Here is a 19,886-nt window from a genome sequence, read left to right on the forward strand (position 1 = left end):
AAAAGAAACCAAATCTCTTAGAAATCACGCAGCCCATCTTCATTACCACAGGATCAACTCTTCTTCCCACTGAGTATCGGTTCTGACAGAGTGTTTGCACAGGCAGTCATTTCTCAGGTAGGCAAGTTATAAGCTGTTCAGAGACCTAAAGTTATTTGAAAGTGTCAAAATGGAACAATAACTAAGTTAGTGGAGATCAGAGCAAGACTGCAATACGATCCTCCCAAAAACAGGTTTCCAAAAGGACAGCAGTATATTTTACAACAGACTGACTGGTAAAATACCCTTCTCAAAGGGGAGAAGTGAGAGGTAGCCATTGTGAACATATACAGGGAAAAAAAGACAAATACAAGCCACACAGACACATTCTCTATAAGTAACAACTTTATTGTAACTTGATGTGCTGAAACGCAAAAATATTTTCAGCAACAAGGTACAAAAAGTATTTCACCATTAACATCAGCTGATAAAAAAAGGCTGGATGGTTTGATACAACTGTTTACATATCTGAATTCTCTTAATCATTTCCACCCCAAAACAGGTCTAAGTCATTTCACTGGTTTAATTTCTAAAATAGGACTCATTGATCTTAAACCTTCAAAAACCAGGTTACAAATACGGTGAAGTTCCTTGCAAAACACTTGAAATAGTGAATTCCCTTTACAAACGTAGTCCATTTACTGTAAGCAGAAGCCAAGTTATGAGACTAAGTCAGTGTCTTGCTAGCTAAGGAGCTAAGCTCTGCACTAAATATGCCATCAACACCAGACAAAAGAGGACAGTTAACATTCCATTTGTCAATTACCAAAAAAATAAATCAATTAAGCTTAGTAACTTTAACCAACCGTGAAATCCAACAATATTTCAGGTAGCAATACCTCACATTTGCAACTCAGTCTTTTATGAAACACAGTTTCAAGTACTGCACATCATTTTATTCTCCCAAGGGAGAAACCTTGCCATGAGGATTTAAAAGGAACATAATCTCCATGTAGATCTTCTGCTGACCTTCTGTGCAAAGGTGAATTTTATGCTAAATACTTAACGTTTAGAAAAACATCAGAAATAGAGTAACTTGTAAACCTAACTTTGAATCCACGATTACCACACTTTGGCATACACTTATCCTGTAACAGCAGATATTTTCACAAAAATATACCATTACTCAACTTGTATCTGTAATACTTACTCCACCTTTTTTGTGTGGTTTCTACCTCAGTGAAAATGAATTTAGGAAGCAAGAATCAACATGCAACAGAACTCAAATGGCTAATTTGTAACTTTTCTGTCTCAATCGTGTATCAAATAGCATTCTCCTTTACCTTTAAAATACCTTTTAAAAAGATCTTGTATCCTGTTAAATCTTCCCTTCATTGCAACAGTTTCCTAAAAAAGGCACAATGTGTTCATACTTCTGCATGCAGTAAATGGACTAAGAAATAAGGATTATTTATTGAAGCATCTTCCACCCAAAGCATCTCCTTAGGAGAGGTTCAAATGGAAAAAAAAAATACACAATAGCATTTTAACAGCAAATTGAGTCCTTATTTTTAGAAAGTCATTCTTGACAAAAAACACCGCACAGTCATACACACACGCGCACGCACACACAGGACACATGCAGGGTTCTCCCCAGAAAAGTATGGAGGCGGTGGTTCACGTATATCTGAGGGAGTACTGTTGGCAAGCCAAAACATGGCACCTTCATACGTTATATTCCTAATCTGTATATAAAACTAAGAAAAAACCCCTAAGGTTTCAGCCTGAAAAAACTGTCCATTGTATTAGATAGTTTTATACCTGCTGCACTTCGAACTGACAACTGAGGTTTTGAAGGGCAAGCTCTTGAGACGTGGGGAATAAAAACGAGCTACTGAGTCTGAAGGAGAAGGTTGTAATTACCAGCTATCCCATTCCAGTGAGAACACTGCATGTAGTTAATTAAAGAACAGAAGAGGTGAATAATTAGTGCACTCACTTAAGAATACAGCAACTGTTTTACCTTTTTCTTGAGAGCTGACAAAACTTGAAAACATACATAATAAATAAAGTCAAATCTAAACAGATCAATTATCATCTTGTGTTTTTTTTTTTTTTTTCCTGTTAGTGTAATATATGGTATACACTGCCTGACTTGAAAAATGGACACTCTACGATGTAGATAATATTACAGCACAGTGTCTGACATTTTTTGGTACAAAGTGTGCTATTAAGCTTCTAAAAAAAGTTTTCATAAAAGTCCTTAAGCTTCCCATTTGATTACTGTATGTTGTTACTTTAGAACAAGCTGAACTGGACAATCATTACAGCATTAAATATTCAAGTCACTTTGTATATTAGAGCTGCAAGTTTTACCAGTGATGAGCATGACGATATATAGTCCTAACGCATTACACAGTGCAGCAAAATCATCATTATTTTGGAGGGAACAATTACCTTTACATCTTATTGTGAAGAATGCTTATGAGACCTTATTTTAGATAAATATTTAAAAAATGGTAAAAGGATAAATCTCTGTAAATATATAATTTGATGCCTTACGTAATACTAAAGTTTCTGATTTTACACTTTATCCATCATAAAGATTTAGTTAGAAGGTAAGAAAATGCATGTTTAGAGGTTATTTTATTCTTCAGAATTGGACTGGGCATTTTTTCCAATTTACCTTCGCTAATGGTTTACTAGATGCCAAAAGTATAAAACTATATACTCTTTCCTCTCAAAATTTCCTTCAGAGCAATTCAGATGAATCTTAATGAAATGAGGATGGAGATAGATTTTAACAATCTGAAATTCTTCCTCTCTCCTGCCTGCATAACTTTTTTTTAATAGTCAAACTAAAACCTTTATGCAAATGTTTATAAATTAGGTGAGATCTCCTCCCGTTCCCCACTGCTAAACCCAAGTCTTGCTAAAAAAGAAATATAGCATATTATCACTATTACAGTAAACTCAATGCAATAACTCAGGAAACATTTAGAGTGTGCACTACTGCAGACTTTTCCTCCCAATTGTAAACAAAGCTATCAAACACTGAGGATGTTGATATTAAAGCTAAGGTTCATATAATAAAGAACTGGCCCATGACAAGCAGTTTACAAATGTTTCATCCTTTTCACATTATGCAGAATTTCAATACCATCCACAATGCTAGTACAATAACTGAAATGCAAGACTGAGCAAGTCTCTTCTTGCAAATACCATCTGACATTTCAGGGAAATATTCCTCCTGATGCGTACATAACCTCCAGAGGTGTTAATGGAAGCTGTGCACATACGTCAAGATAGGAAAAAATCCCTTCAAAATTTTACCATTCACATGCCTTTTTCAAATAAGCGAAAATATTCTGTTACTTAAATATGAAAGCTCGCAATAGCCACCTTCAATTGAGTCTTAAAAAGACATGCCTTTCTTTTCTAACAAAACTAAATCCCATGTGGCTGTGGGCATCTTAAAATGTCTCTAAAAAGTTAAGCCACAATTACCTGTACCTCATTAATTCATCAAAAGCAAAATATATATGTACCACACAACATACAAAAGTTACACATTAAAAGTGCATATTCAGAATCCATTTGGCCCATTTCTTCAATTTACATTTGGTCATTCTATGCATCCTTTACTTTGCTATGTAACCATACATGTGGGATATATTTTTTCCATATACAATACTATTCTGTTTTCACATTGAACTCTTTACCTCTCGTTCAGTTCTGCATTAAATGTAAACTAATGATGGACCGTAAAGAAACACAAGCAAGAGGTTTATTCTGTGTTTCTTTTTACCGTTTGGACAGCTTTGACACACACACAATAAGCATTACAAACTGTAATGAAAATACATTTTTGGGCCAAACCATTGCATATTTGCCCCCACAATGAAAAATAAATTATGTTCAAAGCAGTATATTGCCATAAATAGCCTGTAAGCATCCGCTGAAGGTAAACAGGCTCTCCCTATGTTTAGCACTTGTCTAGGGTACATTATGTGCCTCTGGTTCAAGCGCTTTTAATGAGAGGCTAGTTAAAACCTTCCAGTTAGCACAGGACCAAACTATAATCTTTTTTTTCTTTTTCTTCTGAAAATAATGGAAGATCCCTTTCAAAAATTAATCTTCAGTTATCAACTTTACTGCATTATGGAGCTAGTGCAATCCTGCAGAGCCTAGTCAAAAAGACAAGGCACATTAAAAAATAATAATAAAAAAAATCAAGATACATTAGACTATATGGACTAGAGAGTCATTGAAGATAATTTAAGGCCTTTCAGTGAATTAGAGTAATCAGTCTAATTTAAAGCTGAGGATTAAACCATAAATTATCCATCTGAAAAGCAAACAATAGGCTTTTTCAGCTTCTGTTCTGTGGACAAGGATAACAAAAACTCTTGTTATGGTTTGTGAAAACACCTCTGGACATGGAGGAGTAGAGTCAATTCGATTTCTCTAAAGTTCATGGAAGATTTCATGACTGTTTTAGCCGTTTGCGTGGAATGCCAAACTGTGGACACTGTGCAGATGCTAGTGCGCGAAAGGCCTCTGCTACTAAGTGAGGGTGGGAGTGGATCATGGACTTCCAGCCTGCTGTTTCCATTATGTCTGTTGCTTGGCTGAAAACAGAAGTATTAAGAATAGTCACACAATTTTACAAACCAAATACACAAATGCACAGTGGAGAAGAGCAGGCAAGGCAGAACTACTACAGAAGAGCAGTTGAGCATTATGACACAACAGACTTTATGAATGCCAGTAAGGATGCCACTGGGAAGTAGCAGCAAATTGCTATTTGGGTATATTAATATCATCACATATAGGGCAAAGGGTACCTGTTCTGCTCTACTCAGTACCAGTGAGACCTCAGCTAAAGAACTGTGTCCAACGCTGGGCACCATGTTAGGATAACCACCTTGCCATTGCTCAGGCAAAACAGTAAAAATAAGAGGAAAACTAGAAGAAAATGAGGTCTAGTGCAGAGAGGAAAAGCAAGGGAAGACATGATAATCTCATTACACAGAAGGGCATGCTCAGTTTGAGGAGAAGGATGACAAGAAGAATCAGCTGAAACGGCATAAAAAATGATGTAGTTCATATACTAGAAAAAGCCATGAAGACAGATTAGCTGGCTGACTACAGAACCCTTCACTGGGAGCTTGCAGTTTCAGTACCAGTGGAGCATACTTGAGAATATTCACTCTTTCTTCAGTACAAGATCATGGGCTACATTCAGAATGACTTTCAGTGGCCACTGCTGATTTCTAACTAACACAGAAGCAACAACAGATTTCAGCAAGTATCACACTGACATCCAGGAGATTAAAAACTATATATTTACTCAACATATATTTTTACTTTTTTGTGAAATAATGTAAAACAAAAGCATAAAATTCACTCTGCACATGAAGAATATTACACCGGTTGGGATGCATGCCACATTGACACAGGATAAATTTGTAATTTGGAACCAATAGTTTATGCATCAATCCCAAGTTTCCACTGCCCTGCATTTTCAAAAGCCTTTCATGAGCACTCTCATACTGTTTCAGGAGTGCTGTCAAGCACAAAGTTAGCAGCTGAGCTCTACACTACATGATTTCTAATTGCAGATTTCTAATGCAAGCCTTTACTCTTCTGCTGCAAGTCAGTAAAGCTTAGTGCCTTAAGAAACAATACCAAACTTCAGACTCCCTGGTGACCAGCCAGTAAACTAAGCCAGGCCCTCTCATGTTATTTCCCTGATTTATTGTAGATGCTTTAGCTGAAGCAAAAATGACCAGTATCTTTACTAGCAATTAACCAAGACAGAAGTCAGCTCAGTAAATTCCAAATCACTTGAGAAGGAACACATTAACTTGTTTGTTACATATTCTGACTTATGTTCATTATTTTTTCTACTGGTATTCTACTATTTATCTTCTATCCCACTCCTCCTTTCCCACATCATGTTTAATCATTAGGCCTGTGAAGACTTTTTTTTTTTAGAGGAGAAACACTAAAATTTTAAAGTAACTGGTACAACACAGCTTTCTCATGGTCAGAATATCCAGAGAAGTTAAGTGCTCTGCTGTCCTTCTACTGTTTCAGCCTACCACTGGCTGTTCTGAAGCTGGCTGTCTTCTATTCCATGATTCACCTGAGCTGTTCTAAATAGATGCTGCAATCAGCCCTACAGTCCGAGCCACATATTCTCCACCTATTTCCAGCATAGGCACAAGCCCTTACAGAGTCAGCCAGATCAGAGGGACCTGACTAACTAGTTGTGTGGCCTCAAGAATACTATGCTGGCATGTGGGAAGGTGCACAAACATGTCACCGAAGGCAAAAAGAGCACCTGCCCTCCTTTCTTTGGAAATACTGCAGGCTCAGATTGACCTAAGCATGTCTTGAAACCACACTGGGGTTGCCGCTCCTCCAGGCACAAACCTGGTTAGTCAAGAGAATGGTTTCTTTTATAAGGGTTGCGGCCACCATCTCACAGCACTGATATGTCCCTAGGAGAAGAGGAATGAAACCCAGCTATTGTCACGCTGATCTCACACTGGAGGGCAGATAATTCTCCCTATCAGTTAGAGGGAAAGTCACAATCATAACTTGGGTAGCATCTGCTGAATCCTGCTTTACTTACAGTCAGTGACTGGCCTCAGTAGTGTGGAAATGAAGCAACAGTTCTTAGGATCTGCAGTCTATTTAGCAGTGTTTGTACAGAACATCGTGAGGCAGGGAAACTTACTTGCTATTCCAGTTTTTCCCATCTTTACACCCGAGTTGTCTAAGAACACTGCACCTGTAAGAGAGAACTGCGCTAATATTGAAAAGGTACACCCAGCATAAATACAAATACATTTAGAGTCTCATAAATATTACTTGCCTGTTAATAAAGTCTATTGCTTGTGCTTTTAACTGTTCAGCGCTGTGCAAATCTGCGAGGATAAGAATGTCAGCAACATTTTCTACCGAGAGGTTACTACAGAGTGCTTCCTCACACATGACCTTCAGCCGTTCCAGTGCATACTGATAAAAGAAAAAACTACACTAATCATTCTTCAAACTCATTCTTTCTACCGTTATCGCTACAGTTTTTAAGACCATTTCAGTCACAAAAATGCTTGGTGCCTCCCAAGCTTAACATCAAACTGCTTCCAAACAGGTAACTCAAAATTCAATATGCTGCACTGAAGAGTCCTCAAATAGTAAGACACGCATTAGGTTTGACACAAACTGATCTAATGCTTTACTGGGAGAACTTTTATTAAAACAAGAAAAAAACCCCAAAGCTCATTCAGAAGTTTGTTTTCCTTCAGTTTGGTAAGGGAGGAAGAGCAAGGAACAGACATGGGCTCTTCATCAAAATCATCATTAGACAGGTTTACATCTCAAAGTGAGGGGCAAGAAATTACACAATGGAAAGTTTCATGAAACTGTCCAAGGGAAAATATATTAGCCTGTTTGAAACTAGCTTGTTCCAAGTTTAGCCCCACCCCCATCTCCAAATTCCTTAATTTCTTCCACACCTTTGACACAGACTACCATAAAACTGATGTAAAATAACTGCATTTCTGCATCATATTTTGCATTAAACTGTGCTGCTTTTTTGAAGGATGTCATAGTCTGAACAGGTTTCATTCAGCTGTATACATTTCTACTGAGATCTTATCCATCTAATTTAGCACCCTTAAGATACAATTTTCAAGTCTGAAAAGAATTTTAGATACATAAGTGGCACATATACTCAAGTTGCCACTCATACTTTTGTACTAGCAACTGTTCTATGCAACAAAAAAGTGCCACTTAAGTCAAATTATTGGGCTAACTTCTATGTTTCTAGACCTATGCATTTTTATTTCAATTTATTACTATAGTACTCCTCAGGACACCTCTATTTAGAGTAAATAAATATTAATTACAACAAATCTATACCTCCCAGGTATTACAGCAGTGTAATGCCTTTGGTAATATGCAGAACACTCATTTTTAGATTATTTCACATTCAGAAGGAACAGCAGAAAGTTTCTAGCAGTTTAGCTGGTACAAAAAGCTATAGGGACATCCTAGCTCACCATTTTTATTTCCTGGTATTGCAGACAATCGTACAACTGTATCTTATAAATATTCTCTACATTTATCAATTATGTCCTAAATACGGGCCAGCATTCATAAAATAACACCATTTTCACCTTCCTGCTTGGGTGTACTGAAACTTGACAAAACACTATCAGTTTTGGAAGATGAGATGCTGGCAGTGAGAGGTGAAAAGAGTGCTAAGTCACCAAAGCCAAGGAATGACAGGTCAAGAGATCTTGAAAAAATAGAACATATTAAGCTGCCAGAAAAAAAAGTTGTAATTATTTCTCAAAATTAACTACTGGGATGACTTATATTATCTTAAATGACTTGTATTAGGATTGATGATGAGAACAGGCAGCTTTCACACTAATGTTTTACAGATATGATTGCACAACCAATTCAGAAATTGCAAAGGTAGTTTAAGAAATTGCCATACTCTCAGCTGAGAGTAAAAAAGTTTCAGATCATACACACTGAAAGTGAGTATTTTCTGGATTCTAAACTACTTATGTCTCCTCAGGGAAAGACAACTGTGTGTCCTCTGAGGATAGCTAACTAAAACTTCAACTCAAGCTCTAAAATAGCAAAGAAAAAACAAGGTATTGGGTCAAGTTTTTAAAAAGTTAGAAAACTGTAAATTATTATATGAAAGGGAATAACCTCACTTTAACTGATGTGCTGCTATAAGTCCCCCTTATCTCAAAGGTCATAGTAAAAAAAGTATTTCACAGAGCAACAATTTAAAGAGTAGACAAGATCCCAATACAGAAGTGATGAAAGAACCATTACATTTGTAGGGAAGACAAAAAGATGAACGTTCTGAAGCAGCAGTACTTTAGGGCACACAGTTAATTCAAACACTTGTATAAATCCTCTTTAAGAATAAAAAGATCTAGGGCACATTTAAGACTAGTTTTCCAAATCATATTAAAAGGTCCCCAATTTCTAAAAAATTTCAATAGTAAATATAATTAAAATCTTTCTTGACCAGAAGTTTCAGATATATCAGCTTTCTACTGCTAAAAAGAAGTCTATTTCCCATCTTTCTTCATTTCTAATAAGATATGTTTCTCATATTTAAAAAAAAGACAAAATATAGATCAATCTGAAAAACTATTTTTTTTTAGAAGAACATTCCAGAAGCAAGCATCAGGTTTGAGAACTTAGGAGTCAATTACTTACTTTGTCTGCAGCTGCCAACAAATTGTCAGCCATTTTTTCAAGGTTTGGTGCTTTTCCTGTGTAAATGAATCTCATCATTTCTTTAAAAACTTCAGGGTCTACATCATTTATTTCTACACGATTCTGGTAAAGAAGAAGAATCAATAAAAGCCTCTGGAATTTAGCTGCAACTTTACAGTGAACATAATCAAATGCCATCTGCACGTACACTACACATTTTCATTTGCCATCCATCACACAACATCCTTACAAATTTAGGTTAACGTTCAACAATATTAAGCAGAAAGTAATCAAAATCAGTAGCTCTTAAGAGTCAGGTAGAAATCAGCTGGAAAAGCTTCGGCAATAAAAAGTAATTGCAACTTTTTTTTTCGAGAAATGTCTGACTCTGGACTCTATTGCACAGGCTGAACATAAAAATCAAGGCAGAGTTTCAGGAATATTTAAAAGTGCTGCTGAGTTTCCCACCCGACAATGATGTGCTTGGAATATCAGCAGAGTGGCAGACAGAACAAAGTGAGCCGTTTTTGGCTCGACTTAAATTGAGTCAACACTGCCTACGTTTTGTTCTCAGAATCCAAAAAGCAAACAAAGAAGCACATCTAACTGACATCATGTAGCTGGAGACTATCTTAACAAAACTGTGGTATTCCATGCTTGGCCCCATCCCCTAATAGTATTCTCTATAAGCAACTAACTGTAGAAAACTATGTCAAAGATGTAGAAGCAAGCACCAGACTTTTGAATGAAGTACAAAAATTACAGGCTATCAGCAGATGAGACGTACACGTTCTGGTTTCCTACCCCCTGAACCACACACGGTATTCAGGAGTAGGTCTGCACTGGAGATTTACTACTAACATGAAGGCGAAGGCCCCTGGCATGGCACATTACTGAAGCTGGGACATCTCTGGGTTTCTTTCAGTCCAGAAATCCCAATAAAATGATTCCAATATTCCAATTTTACCTGTAAAAGTTTCCAGATTGGAGAAGCACAGGGAAGAAAAATGCCACGTTTGTGAAACTCAATTGTACTACAGCACCATATCCACCTGATGTATTTGTTCACACAAGTGGCACCCTTGCAGCCTCCAAGACTAAGTCATGATCATCTATTACTATCCTTTAGTGAGCTGATCGGTTCCTTGCCTTTTCGTGGATTCTGCCTATAACCAACCCATTTTAGATAGTCATCTTCATGGAAGAAACAAACAACTCCTCACTGTGGGAGATATCAAGTGCATAAAAGCAGAAGCAGCAATCTGTGCTGATGAAGTACCTATCCATCCAAAACACTTACACAGGTCAAGTGCCCGCAAAAACTGTGAACGAAAAGGAGTGCTTCACTGCCTCAGGGCTTAACTTGACTCATAATTCACCTGTTGTTTTCTTTGTGTCCTAGCTACCATATAAAATGTTTTAATACACTATAGCAAAACCTTAGTGAGGTCAACCACCTTACGTGAAGGCATAAACTAAAGCAAAAAGTGGCAGAGATTACTGGGTCAATCACATCACAGCTAATGTTAAAAACAAACCCAGACTGATCTAGGGCAGATACAAGTACTTGAAAGAACAAATCCTCCAGAACCTCTCCACAGTCAGCCCTATCTACTCTTTCTACACAAAGAAACTCCTACAGAACTCACCAGGAGAGCATGGTTCAGTAGTACCTCCACCACTCACACACACAGTACGTGTCTTCCTCAATTTGCAATCCTTCAAGTTTACTGCAACTTCTCCCTTCTTCACAATGTACAATTTTTTACATGTAAAGTTTTCACTAAGGCTTACCTTTTTGCTTTCCTCCATTTCATGTTCAAACATTGCATTAAAAACTGGAGATCGTGCTGTAGCAAGAAAAGTAAATATTAAATATAATCATATTTTAAACTTTTAGCAAAAATTTAGTTACAAAATAATAGCAATACAAAAGTAGAAAGTACCTGCAAGGACAGATTTATGAGCTTTGAATTCTTGTCCTCCTACATAAAAACTGCAATCTGTAAATCTTGTTGTTTCCCAGAGATTCCCTAAATCTTCTGCTAGGCGACATTCAGGTACCTTCAAAGTGTTTGTATTAGACTGTCCTGATATATTTACTGAGTCTTGGACCACGCTTACCTAACAGAAAATCACAGCAAGACAACTCCTTCATAACTGCATGCCAATAATAATTAAATTACAGTACCTATTGCTAGAACTTTGGCAAAAACAGTGGTGTTTCTGGCATTAGGCCAGAACTAGAAACTAATGTTTTACAGTTTACTTTTAAGTAACATAAAACAAACAGGGCTTTACTTAAGAGACTCTAACATTGTGTATTCATCCAACCAAAACAAAAAGAAAGAACACAATACCACATGCCACCTGATAAAAATGCCAAAGTAAATAAGGACAGATATGGTTCTTCGGATACCAGTGGGATCAAAAATAAGAAGGTTAACATTATTTCAGAGATAAAGAGTTCAACACACTTCACACATTTAAGGAAAATGTATACAATTTAAATTCTGAAGAGATCATCAGGATCACAAGATCACAGAAAAGAATAATACACAGAAATTCTGAATAGTATGATATTCTTAATTACAGTAAGTTCATACTTAACCTGCAGTGTGATAATGCAAACTAAGTGCAAGTAACATAGCTCCTTCATTATTTCATTTTGATGTGTCCAGCTGAGTCAGGAATCATGAGGATTGTCTTCCAAACAAGATTAAAAGCCATTACTTTAAAAATATAAGTCAATGAAAAACAAGATGTAGTAGGTAAGTAGCTTCAATAATGAAATGCATGCTCACACGATGTAATTTCTGCACAGAACTAGTTAAGAAAGCTGTGAAATAAGTGCATCTGAAGTGAATATATTGCCACTGTACCCACATTTAAAGTCTTTTGCATAAGTAGCAAATAGGACAGTAGCATTCTTACTTGCTTTTTTCAGATATCTTTACATACTAAGTCCTTTTAATCAGAATGTTGGGAAAACAAAAGAGCTCAGCAGGTTTCCTTCCTGTTGTCTGAGAGCACACGCCTGAGAACAAAACCTTCGTAAAGAAGAGAGCCATACTACAAGATCTTAATCACTGCATCTCCCAAATACAGAAAATTAGGATTATATATTGAGAGAAAATGCTGATACTGTTAAGATCAGCGCTTTGCTTGATTTCCAGAGGCACAGTATCTGGAATAAATCTGGCATAAAGCAAAAATAGCACAGCTAAGCTTCACGGAAAGTCAGAGCACTGCAAACCAAACTCCAGATCAGAAGAGGAGGATGATCCAATTAAAACAGCAGCTTGGGGATTTGAATCATTGCCTAATTCCCTGTTTCATCCTGTACCCCCTTGTGACTATAAGGAATTCCTTTATATCTTCTACCTTTTAAAGGAAAAAAATACCCCAAAGCACTGCGAAATTTCCCTTTCACAGTGAGACTATACATTTATAACATTGAAAAAATCCATAGGCTATTGTGTACTCTATTTTACAGTTTTTGTACATACAGAGTGATTTCAGGAGATATACATACACACAAATGGAGTTTTTGCTTAGCAAAGTCTTCTGTTGCCAAAGGAGAGTTCTGCTTCTCCAGAGACTTGACTTAAAGTTCATGATCTGAGTTGTCCTCACAGCATCCTCTTGTTAGCTACAGACAGTGCCTAGGAAGGTCATCTACACGTTCTGTATGTGCACTCAAACTGATCTCTGATGTTCCAAGCTTCTGTTTTAGAATGGTTTCTCATATATATTGATAGTTGTGCAACACCGTAACTTGCTATGAGCCATCCTTTTCAGATACAACCCAAGCAAAATTTTAATTCAAGTCTCCTATATCTGAGTGGCCTGGCATGTATTGTCTGTAGATAGTAAAAACTTTTAAAGATTCTAAATACAAACACTTAGAGGGGTCTGGTATTTCATATCTCACTTGTCCAGATGGTATGCTTAAAATCAAGCGCATACTTTTTTTTTTTTTTAAATTTATTTAAATCAAGCTGAAATCCAATCAAGTTAATCCCATAACCACTGAAAACTCATTTTAGGCTAAAAGGGACTGTTTTATGATTGCCTCAACACCTGATACAAATCCTTACTTCAGGCACCTGAAAGTTGGGTTTATAAAATCACTCACAGAAGTGAAGGCATTTCTTCACTAAACTGCAGGATGAGGAGAAGATGCTAGAACTAATAGCAAACGACCTATCTCAAAGAGTAGTAGCAATCTAGCCAGGACTTACAGGCACTCCACAAGGTCTGATTTACTTTACTTAAGAAGCTATCCAGCATGCAGCTTTTGCACGGCATACACACTTTAGGGGCACAGGTCCTGTTTGCACTGCATACCCTCATATGTAAGGGTATATAAAAATGTATAGACTAGGACTTAAAGAAGTTCTGCATGTGATGACAGTTAACTGATAATGTGTATTATTTTCTTGGTTTTGAATCTGTGGAGGTCTAATAGTAAAGATGATGTAAGTAGTAACTCTATACTACTCTCTCAACCTAAGCTAGGTAAGAGATCTGTGAAAGCACTTGCTAGGAAAACCATCCCTGCAGAGAATCTACTATTCTATTAGCAAATTAAAATACTTGCAAAGCTTCAGTAATTTCAGATTATGTGGAAAGTGAGAACCAAGTGAAACAGAGATCAGTTTGCTTAAAAAAATAAAATCATGAAGTTGTAGTTAATCAATAGGTTGCTTGTCAGTGGCAACACTAGACTTTGCAAAGTATTTAACCTAACAACCTTTCAGTTTCCAATCCAAGGACATATTCAACCAATCTTAAGAACATCCTGCAACACAGAAAGAATATCTTTGCTGACAAGGAAGACCAAATGATCTTTCTGCAACCCAACAGGGAAAAAAAGAAGAACCAACTAGCACCGTTGGTACTCGGTGACCTTTGCTAAATACCTGCTATATCTGGTAAGTTTTATAAAGCCAAGCACCATATTTTTTAAGAAGTGGTCAGTTTTCCAGTTAGGATACAAGTAGGAAGGCAAACACAGAAATTAGAACTTAAAAGTTTTAAAAGGCAAAAAGTTCAAGCTTGTCTATGGAAATAGGTCCTTCAAACAACACCTGTTATTTCTAGTGACAGCTGAAAAGCTAGAAGAACACATCAGAAAAAACAAACTTTAAAATTATTTGGATTTCCATTTTTTTTTGCTTTAGTAAAAAACAAGACAGAATTTATTTTAACATGCTCACTGTACACAATTAAATGCACTTTCTTCATCATTTATAATTAGGGTACGTCAAATATTTTACAAAAGCCACTCACATTAAAACACTGAGATGTTTTGTAGGGAAACAGTTGTATTTAAAGATTAGCATCAAAATCAAAATAATATTATTTCTCTCTGGAAAATTAAACATTTGTTCTATTTATTTTTTTAACAAACAAACTTTATCTTTAAAACTAGATATTGACTTACTTCCAAAACCAAACACTATATTTAAAGCGGTTCATTTACATCAAAGTAGTCATTACAAGGAAAACTTAAAATGAGAAAATACTCAAAAGTATCTTAACAGAACCATAAAACACTTGTTACATCTGCTTTTATCACCCAAATAATTGTATTCATAACAAATTTATCATGCAGCTAATTTAACTTGTCTAAGTGAAAATAAGATGCACTATATTTGCAATATCTAGTCTCAGGGGCCACATTTCAATTATTCTTCCTACATAGCATAATGACATATAATTAAATTGTAATCTTGCCAAGACAATTTTACACATTTCCTGTAAATACACAGATCAAAGCAAACTTATTAGCAGTTAGAGCATCTATCATCCTCCTAAGTCACTAATCACTTTATGGCAGCAAAGATAACCAGTCAATGTATATTTAACATACACTGTACTTACACTGCAACTTTCTCTAGTTTCCATTTTTAACACTGAGTAAGCTTTTTACTGGATTTTAATATGACAATTTAGGTTACCAACATAACCGATATTATAAGAGTGACCCATAATACATCATGAAGTTAAATTTATACCTCGGCTCTCAATGTTAATTCTCAGTATTAAGCAGCCCTCCAACAGGATACTTGCATTTGTTCAGAAAACAAAATGTAGCAATTACTATAAAGTGTTTCATTTTCTGGAAAGACCTGTTCATTGGTTAAAGCCATCAGTTATGATATTCCAGGAATATAGATTCTGCCAATTAGTTAGGTTTTTTTTAAATAATGCAAACCAGCATGTAGACATTCCTTTTGCTTACCCAGTGAAAAACAATCCTATAATTCTAAATACAACTTATTTAAATAAAAGTGACCTCAGTAAAACAGTACTTCTACAGACAGCACATTATCAGCCACCTTTTGCATAAATAATTCTACAATCAATTCTAATGTAATCCTGGCAGAGTCATGGAGAAGCCCAACAGTTTAGAAGTGATCAGTTCAGACTCATTCTACACTTCAGTATACACGTATCAAAAAAGAACACAAAATACAATGCAGACAAAGCAAGTAAATGTGTATTTTACCATTTCTAGTTTATAGAACACAACTTTTATAGTATATTACTGTTTAAATCAACATAGCCTCATTTATTAGAGCAGAAAACATTTTATTTAAAAGTTTACCACTTAAAAACCTATACCCACCTCACAAAATAACGTAAGCTTGTCATCTGGTAGAAGGCCATTAGCTTCATCTAGTAAAAAATCTCTTCGGATAAATTTCTTAAAACCCCAGTCTTTGCCTTGCACAAATCGATACGCTCTTTGGCTTTCTGATAAAAAAAAAATATGTACAAATAAAGGAAGTTAAATAAAAATATTGACAAATAACAACACCTAAATTCTATATTAAGGCTAAGTGTTAATCAAAAAATGAATCAATTTAACACATTGGGATCATGTGTCACATTTTTAGAAAACTCACAACTGATTAAAACTTTCTTTAATGTTAGAATAGTGTTATTTTATAAAACACTTGATAGAACTTAGTAGAGCACAATTTGCAATTCAAACTGTATCATCTCCTTAGATGTTATCTTAGGCACCATCCAGCAAGAGAGGAGTTTTTCAGTTAATGTTTAAGAACGCCAATGTGTCAAAACAGAAGTTGTTCACAGGGAAGTACCATTACAATGAATTTGTCATCACAAATGCATTCTGACAACACTTCTCCAGTTGTCATAACAATCTGTTTTGACTTCTTCCTGAAATGGAAAATCTTGTTTCACAGGTTGCACTTATTTTGAAATACAGTAAAAGCATTAAAAAAGCAAAACAGAAATAAAAGCTGTCAAGTAACAAACTTTTTTTTGGTCATAAACAGATATTGTTTATATTTACCTTTTAGCCATAGTTATGAGAATATTTTTAATTCATCAGACTTGCTGTGACCACAGAACCCTTTTTTTCCAGTTCTGCTGTTCACAGCCAGCAAAAGGGTTCCCAAGGTCGTATCAGTGCAAATACATGTATAATTCAGTAAGATTAGTTATTTCACATGGCACATTCACTGTAAGGTGGCCACTTGTTCCACAAACTGAACCACAAGAAAGAGCACCATGTAGTTTTACATGGAACTGAAACATGGAAAAGAGGTTATTTGGGAATGGCTTTGAGAATATATGTAGCATAAACCATATTCTGAATTATATTTAGAAAGACCATTCAAAAGGAAGAAAGCAAGAATACTTGTGAATACCACTAGAGGTTGGGGGGGTGGGGGGAGAAATCTCAAGAAGAGTTTTCTAAAGACAGAACTTCACTTCCATTCCAAAACAGCTGGGCAAGAAACATGTCACCATTTCACTTGCTGCATGGATAGATACTTCAGCTTTCTGGAGAGCTATTTAGAAGTTTAAGTCACAAGTTTTTTTATAAAAGTATTTTTCATGACAGAAGCTGTTAAAATATCATTCCTTCTCCACACCCAAAATAAAAGACATGGGGAGAGTAAGACTTCTCTACACTACATAACTTGGTAGCATCACTGAAACAGACTTGATCATATAACACATCACACATGTTAGAAAATGTACATGTGTAATACACTGTCCTCCCTGCCAATAGCTGGAAAAATGATATTCACAACAGTTTTTCACGAGGATTAGATCAAGCAAAGTATATTGTACAGGTTTTGAATATATTTGAATACAATTAAGAACAACCCAGGAATTGACAATGCAGGAGGTGTCTTTATCCCTGTCACCTTTTCACACTCACATCTTGAAACAAAAAAAAAAAATCCACGCAGGGCACAGAAGCAGAGGAAAATGCATTTACTGAAGTGCAGCGTAGGCTTTGAGGGTGACAGAACAAACACAAAATACTGTTCATATTTTTAAGCCTGCATGCCAAGGAAGAAAAATTACCATTTTAAAAAACATTGTTTAGTTTTTTTGGCATCTGGATTAGTGTTTTCACATTTTTACCAACTTGCCAAAAACTCACAGCAAACCTCATGAAATCGAATGAAAAATAAAATCAGAAAATCACATTAAAAAGGTTCAAAAATTTCTTCTCTAGATCCAACCTAATTCTTTATTCTGCAGACTTAAATTTTACTGTTATCAGCAAGAACCAGTGTTAACCCTCTGAAATTAAGTGATCAGTAGCAATTTAAATATACAAAACCACAAAAATAAAGCAGCATAAAAGTGTAAATGTATTTTTCTCCTTTCTAATGAAGTTAAAATGTTAGTTTGTTACCTCTTTTATACACAGCTTCACCACTTGAAGCAGCAGTCTATGCATGAATTATCAATTTACAAAGGACATCTAAAGTCAGGCATCATTATACTGTATAAATAAAAACAGAGCATCTCCAGAAGCAGATGGTAAATGGCTGGAAAGTCCAAGAAATAAAGATTTCTGTTGGTAATTTCCCAAAATGAAAAGATGTTTATAATTCCTGTAGTGCCAAATACAGGACAGCTACTATTGCAAAAACTGAAGACACATCTACTCATAGGATTTTGGGGTTTTAGGACCTTGTGATTTTTAGGTTTTAAAAGTAACACTTGGCAAGTAATCTTTAACAGTGACTCTCTGAAGTGCCCATAAACTCATGTACACAGCATGGAGAAGAAACAGGAGAAATCAGAATTCTGTGTGCAGTGGCAGGGCTCGGATCTCCTTGGCTTCACAGAGACATGGGGAGTAGCTCACACGACCGGAGCACTGCAGTGGATGGGTACAGGCTCTCTGGGGAGGCCAGGCCAGGAAGGTGAGGCCAGGGAGCTGCCCTTTACTTGAGAACCGCAGGAATGTGCGGAGCTCTGCCTTGCGATGGATGATGAGCCAGCTGAGAGTTTCTGGGTCAGGATTAGAGGGCAGGCCAACGTGAGCAATGTTGTGCTCAGTGTCTGCTACAGACCTAACGATCAGGAAGAAAAAGGTGAATGATGATTGGGGTCCTGGTGGATGAACGAATGAGAGCAAGCAATGGACCCCCAAGGCAAAAAAGGACCAGCAGCATCTAGATAAACACTAGAACAGGTTGCCCAGGTAAGTTGTGGAGTCCCCATCCTTGGAGATGTTCAAAGCATGACAGGTCCCAAGCAAACTGCTCCAGCTGACCCTGTGTTCAGTTTTGGGCCCCTCACTACAAAAAGGACATTGAATTACTCGAGCATGTTCAAAGAAGAGCAACGAAGCTGGTGCAGGGTCTGGAGCACATGTCGTACGAGGAGCGGCTGAGGGAACTGGGGGTGTTTAGTCTGGAGAAGAGGAGGCTGAGGGGAGACCTTATCGCCCTCTACAACTACCTGAATGGAAGCTGTAGAGAGCTGGGGATGAGTCTCTTTAACAAAGTAACAAGCAATAGGACAAGAGGGAATGGCCTCAAGTTGTGCCAGGGAAAGTTTAGACTATATATTAGGAAGTATTTCTTTATAGAACGAGTTGTTGGGCATTGGAATGGGCTGCCCAGGGAGGTGGTGGAGTCTCCATCCCTGGAGGGGTTTAAGAGTCAGGTTGACACAGCGCTGAGGGATATGGTGGAGTTGAGAACTGTCAGTGTGAGGTTAATGGTTGGACTAGAGGATCTTCAAGGTCTTTTCCAACCTAGATGATTCTGTGATTCTGCTTTCAGCAGCGGGTTTGGACTAGACAACCTCCAGAGGTCCCTTGCAACCTCAATAATTCTGTGATTCTAGGGTTATCTCAAAAATATTTTTTGATGCACACACTGCAGTCGTTTAATTACACACACCAATCCACTACTGGACTGGAAGACTGTCTCATGCCAAAAGCCACAATCTACCAAATTTGTAAAAGTGTAGCTTTGTTCATATAAGCTCCAGAACCAGGAGGCTTACGGGGACTGAAGCAAACAACTCCATCAGTGGAAGAGGACAGAGTGAAAAAGAAACCATATTTACTTTCCTTCCAAGAAGTCTAACCATTTAATTTTTAGATCTGAACTCAGTTTTGTGGATTTATTTTAAAGATTACAAGTGGGCCTACTTATATGAGGAGAAAGTAGCATGAACTTTGGGTATGAGTACTGAAGAACTATAGATTTTTCCTATTCAGAACTTGCAACAGAACAGACCCTGCAAGATCTCTTAAGTACTGGTGTAGAAGGAGGGAAGAAAAGTAGACCGATTCTTCACATACAGGACTAACAATAGCACAAAGTCAGTGTAGACCA

General features: G+C 36.7%; 1 protein-coding gene across 4 annotated transcripts in view; it reads right to left on the reverse strand.

Annotated features, from left to right (window-relative positions):
• Positions 1-366: 366 nt before the first annotated feature.
• Positions 367-19,886, reverse strand: part of SPOPL (speckle type BTB/POZ protein like) — a 39,622-nt gene continuing 20,102 nt past the window's right edge. Inside the window, exons 5-11 of one of the 4 annotated variants that reach the window (XM_074828549.1) lie at positions 15,881-16,008; positions 11,190-11,367; positions 11,038-11,093; positions 9,244-9,366; positions 6,866-7,008; positions 6,728-6,781; positions 367-4,610 (exon numbers count right to left, since the gene is read on the reverse strand). In XM_074828549.1, coding sequence (XP_074684650.1) covers positions 4,466-4,610; positions 6,728-6,781; positions 6,866-7,008; positions 9,244-9,366; positions 11,038-11,093; positions 11,190-11,367; positions 15,881-16,008 — 827 coding nt within the window. In that variant the 3' untranslated portion in view covers positions 367-4,465. Of the gene's footprint in view, positions 4,611-4,630; positions 6,795-6,865; positions 7,009-9,243; positions 9,367-11,037; positions 11,094-11,189; positions 11,368-15,880; positions 16,009-19,886 lie in introns of those variants that run through there. The other 3 variants (XR_012623744.1, XR_012623745.1, XM_074828550.1) reach the window with 3 other exon arrangements.

Source organism: Strix aluco, chromosome 6 (genome assembly GCF_031877795.1).
Source record: "Strix aluco isolate bStrAlu1 chromosome 6, bStrAlu1.hap1, whole genome shotgun sequence".
NCBI classification, from domain to species: Eukaryota; Metazoa; Chordata; class Aves; order Strigiformes; family Strigidae; genus Strix; species Strix aluco.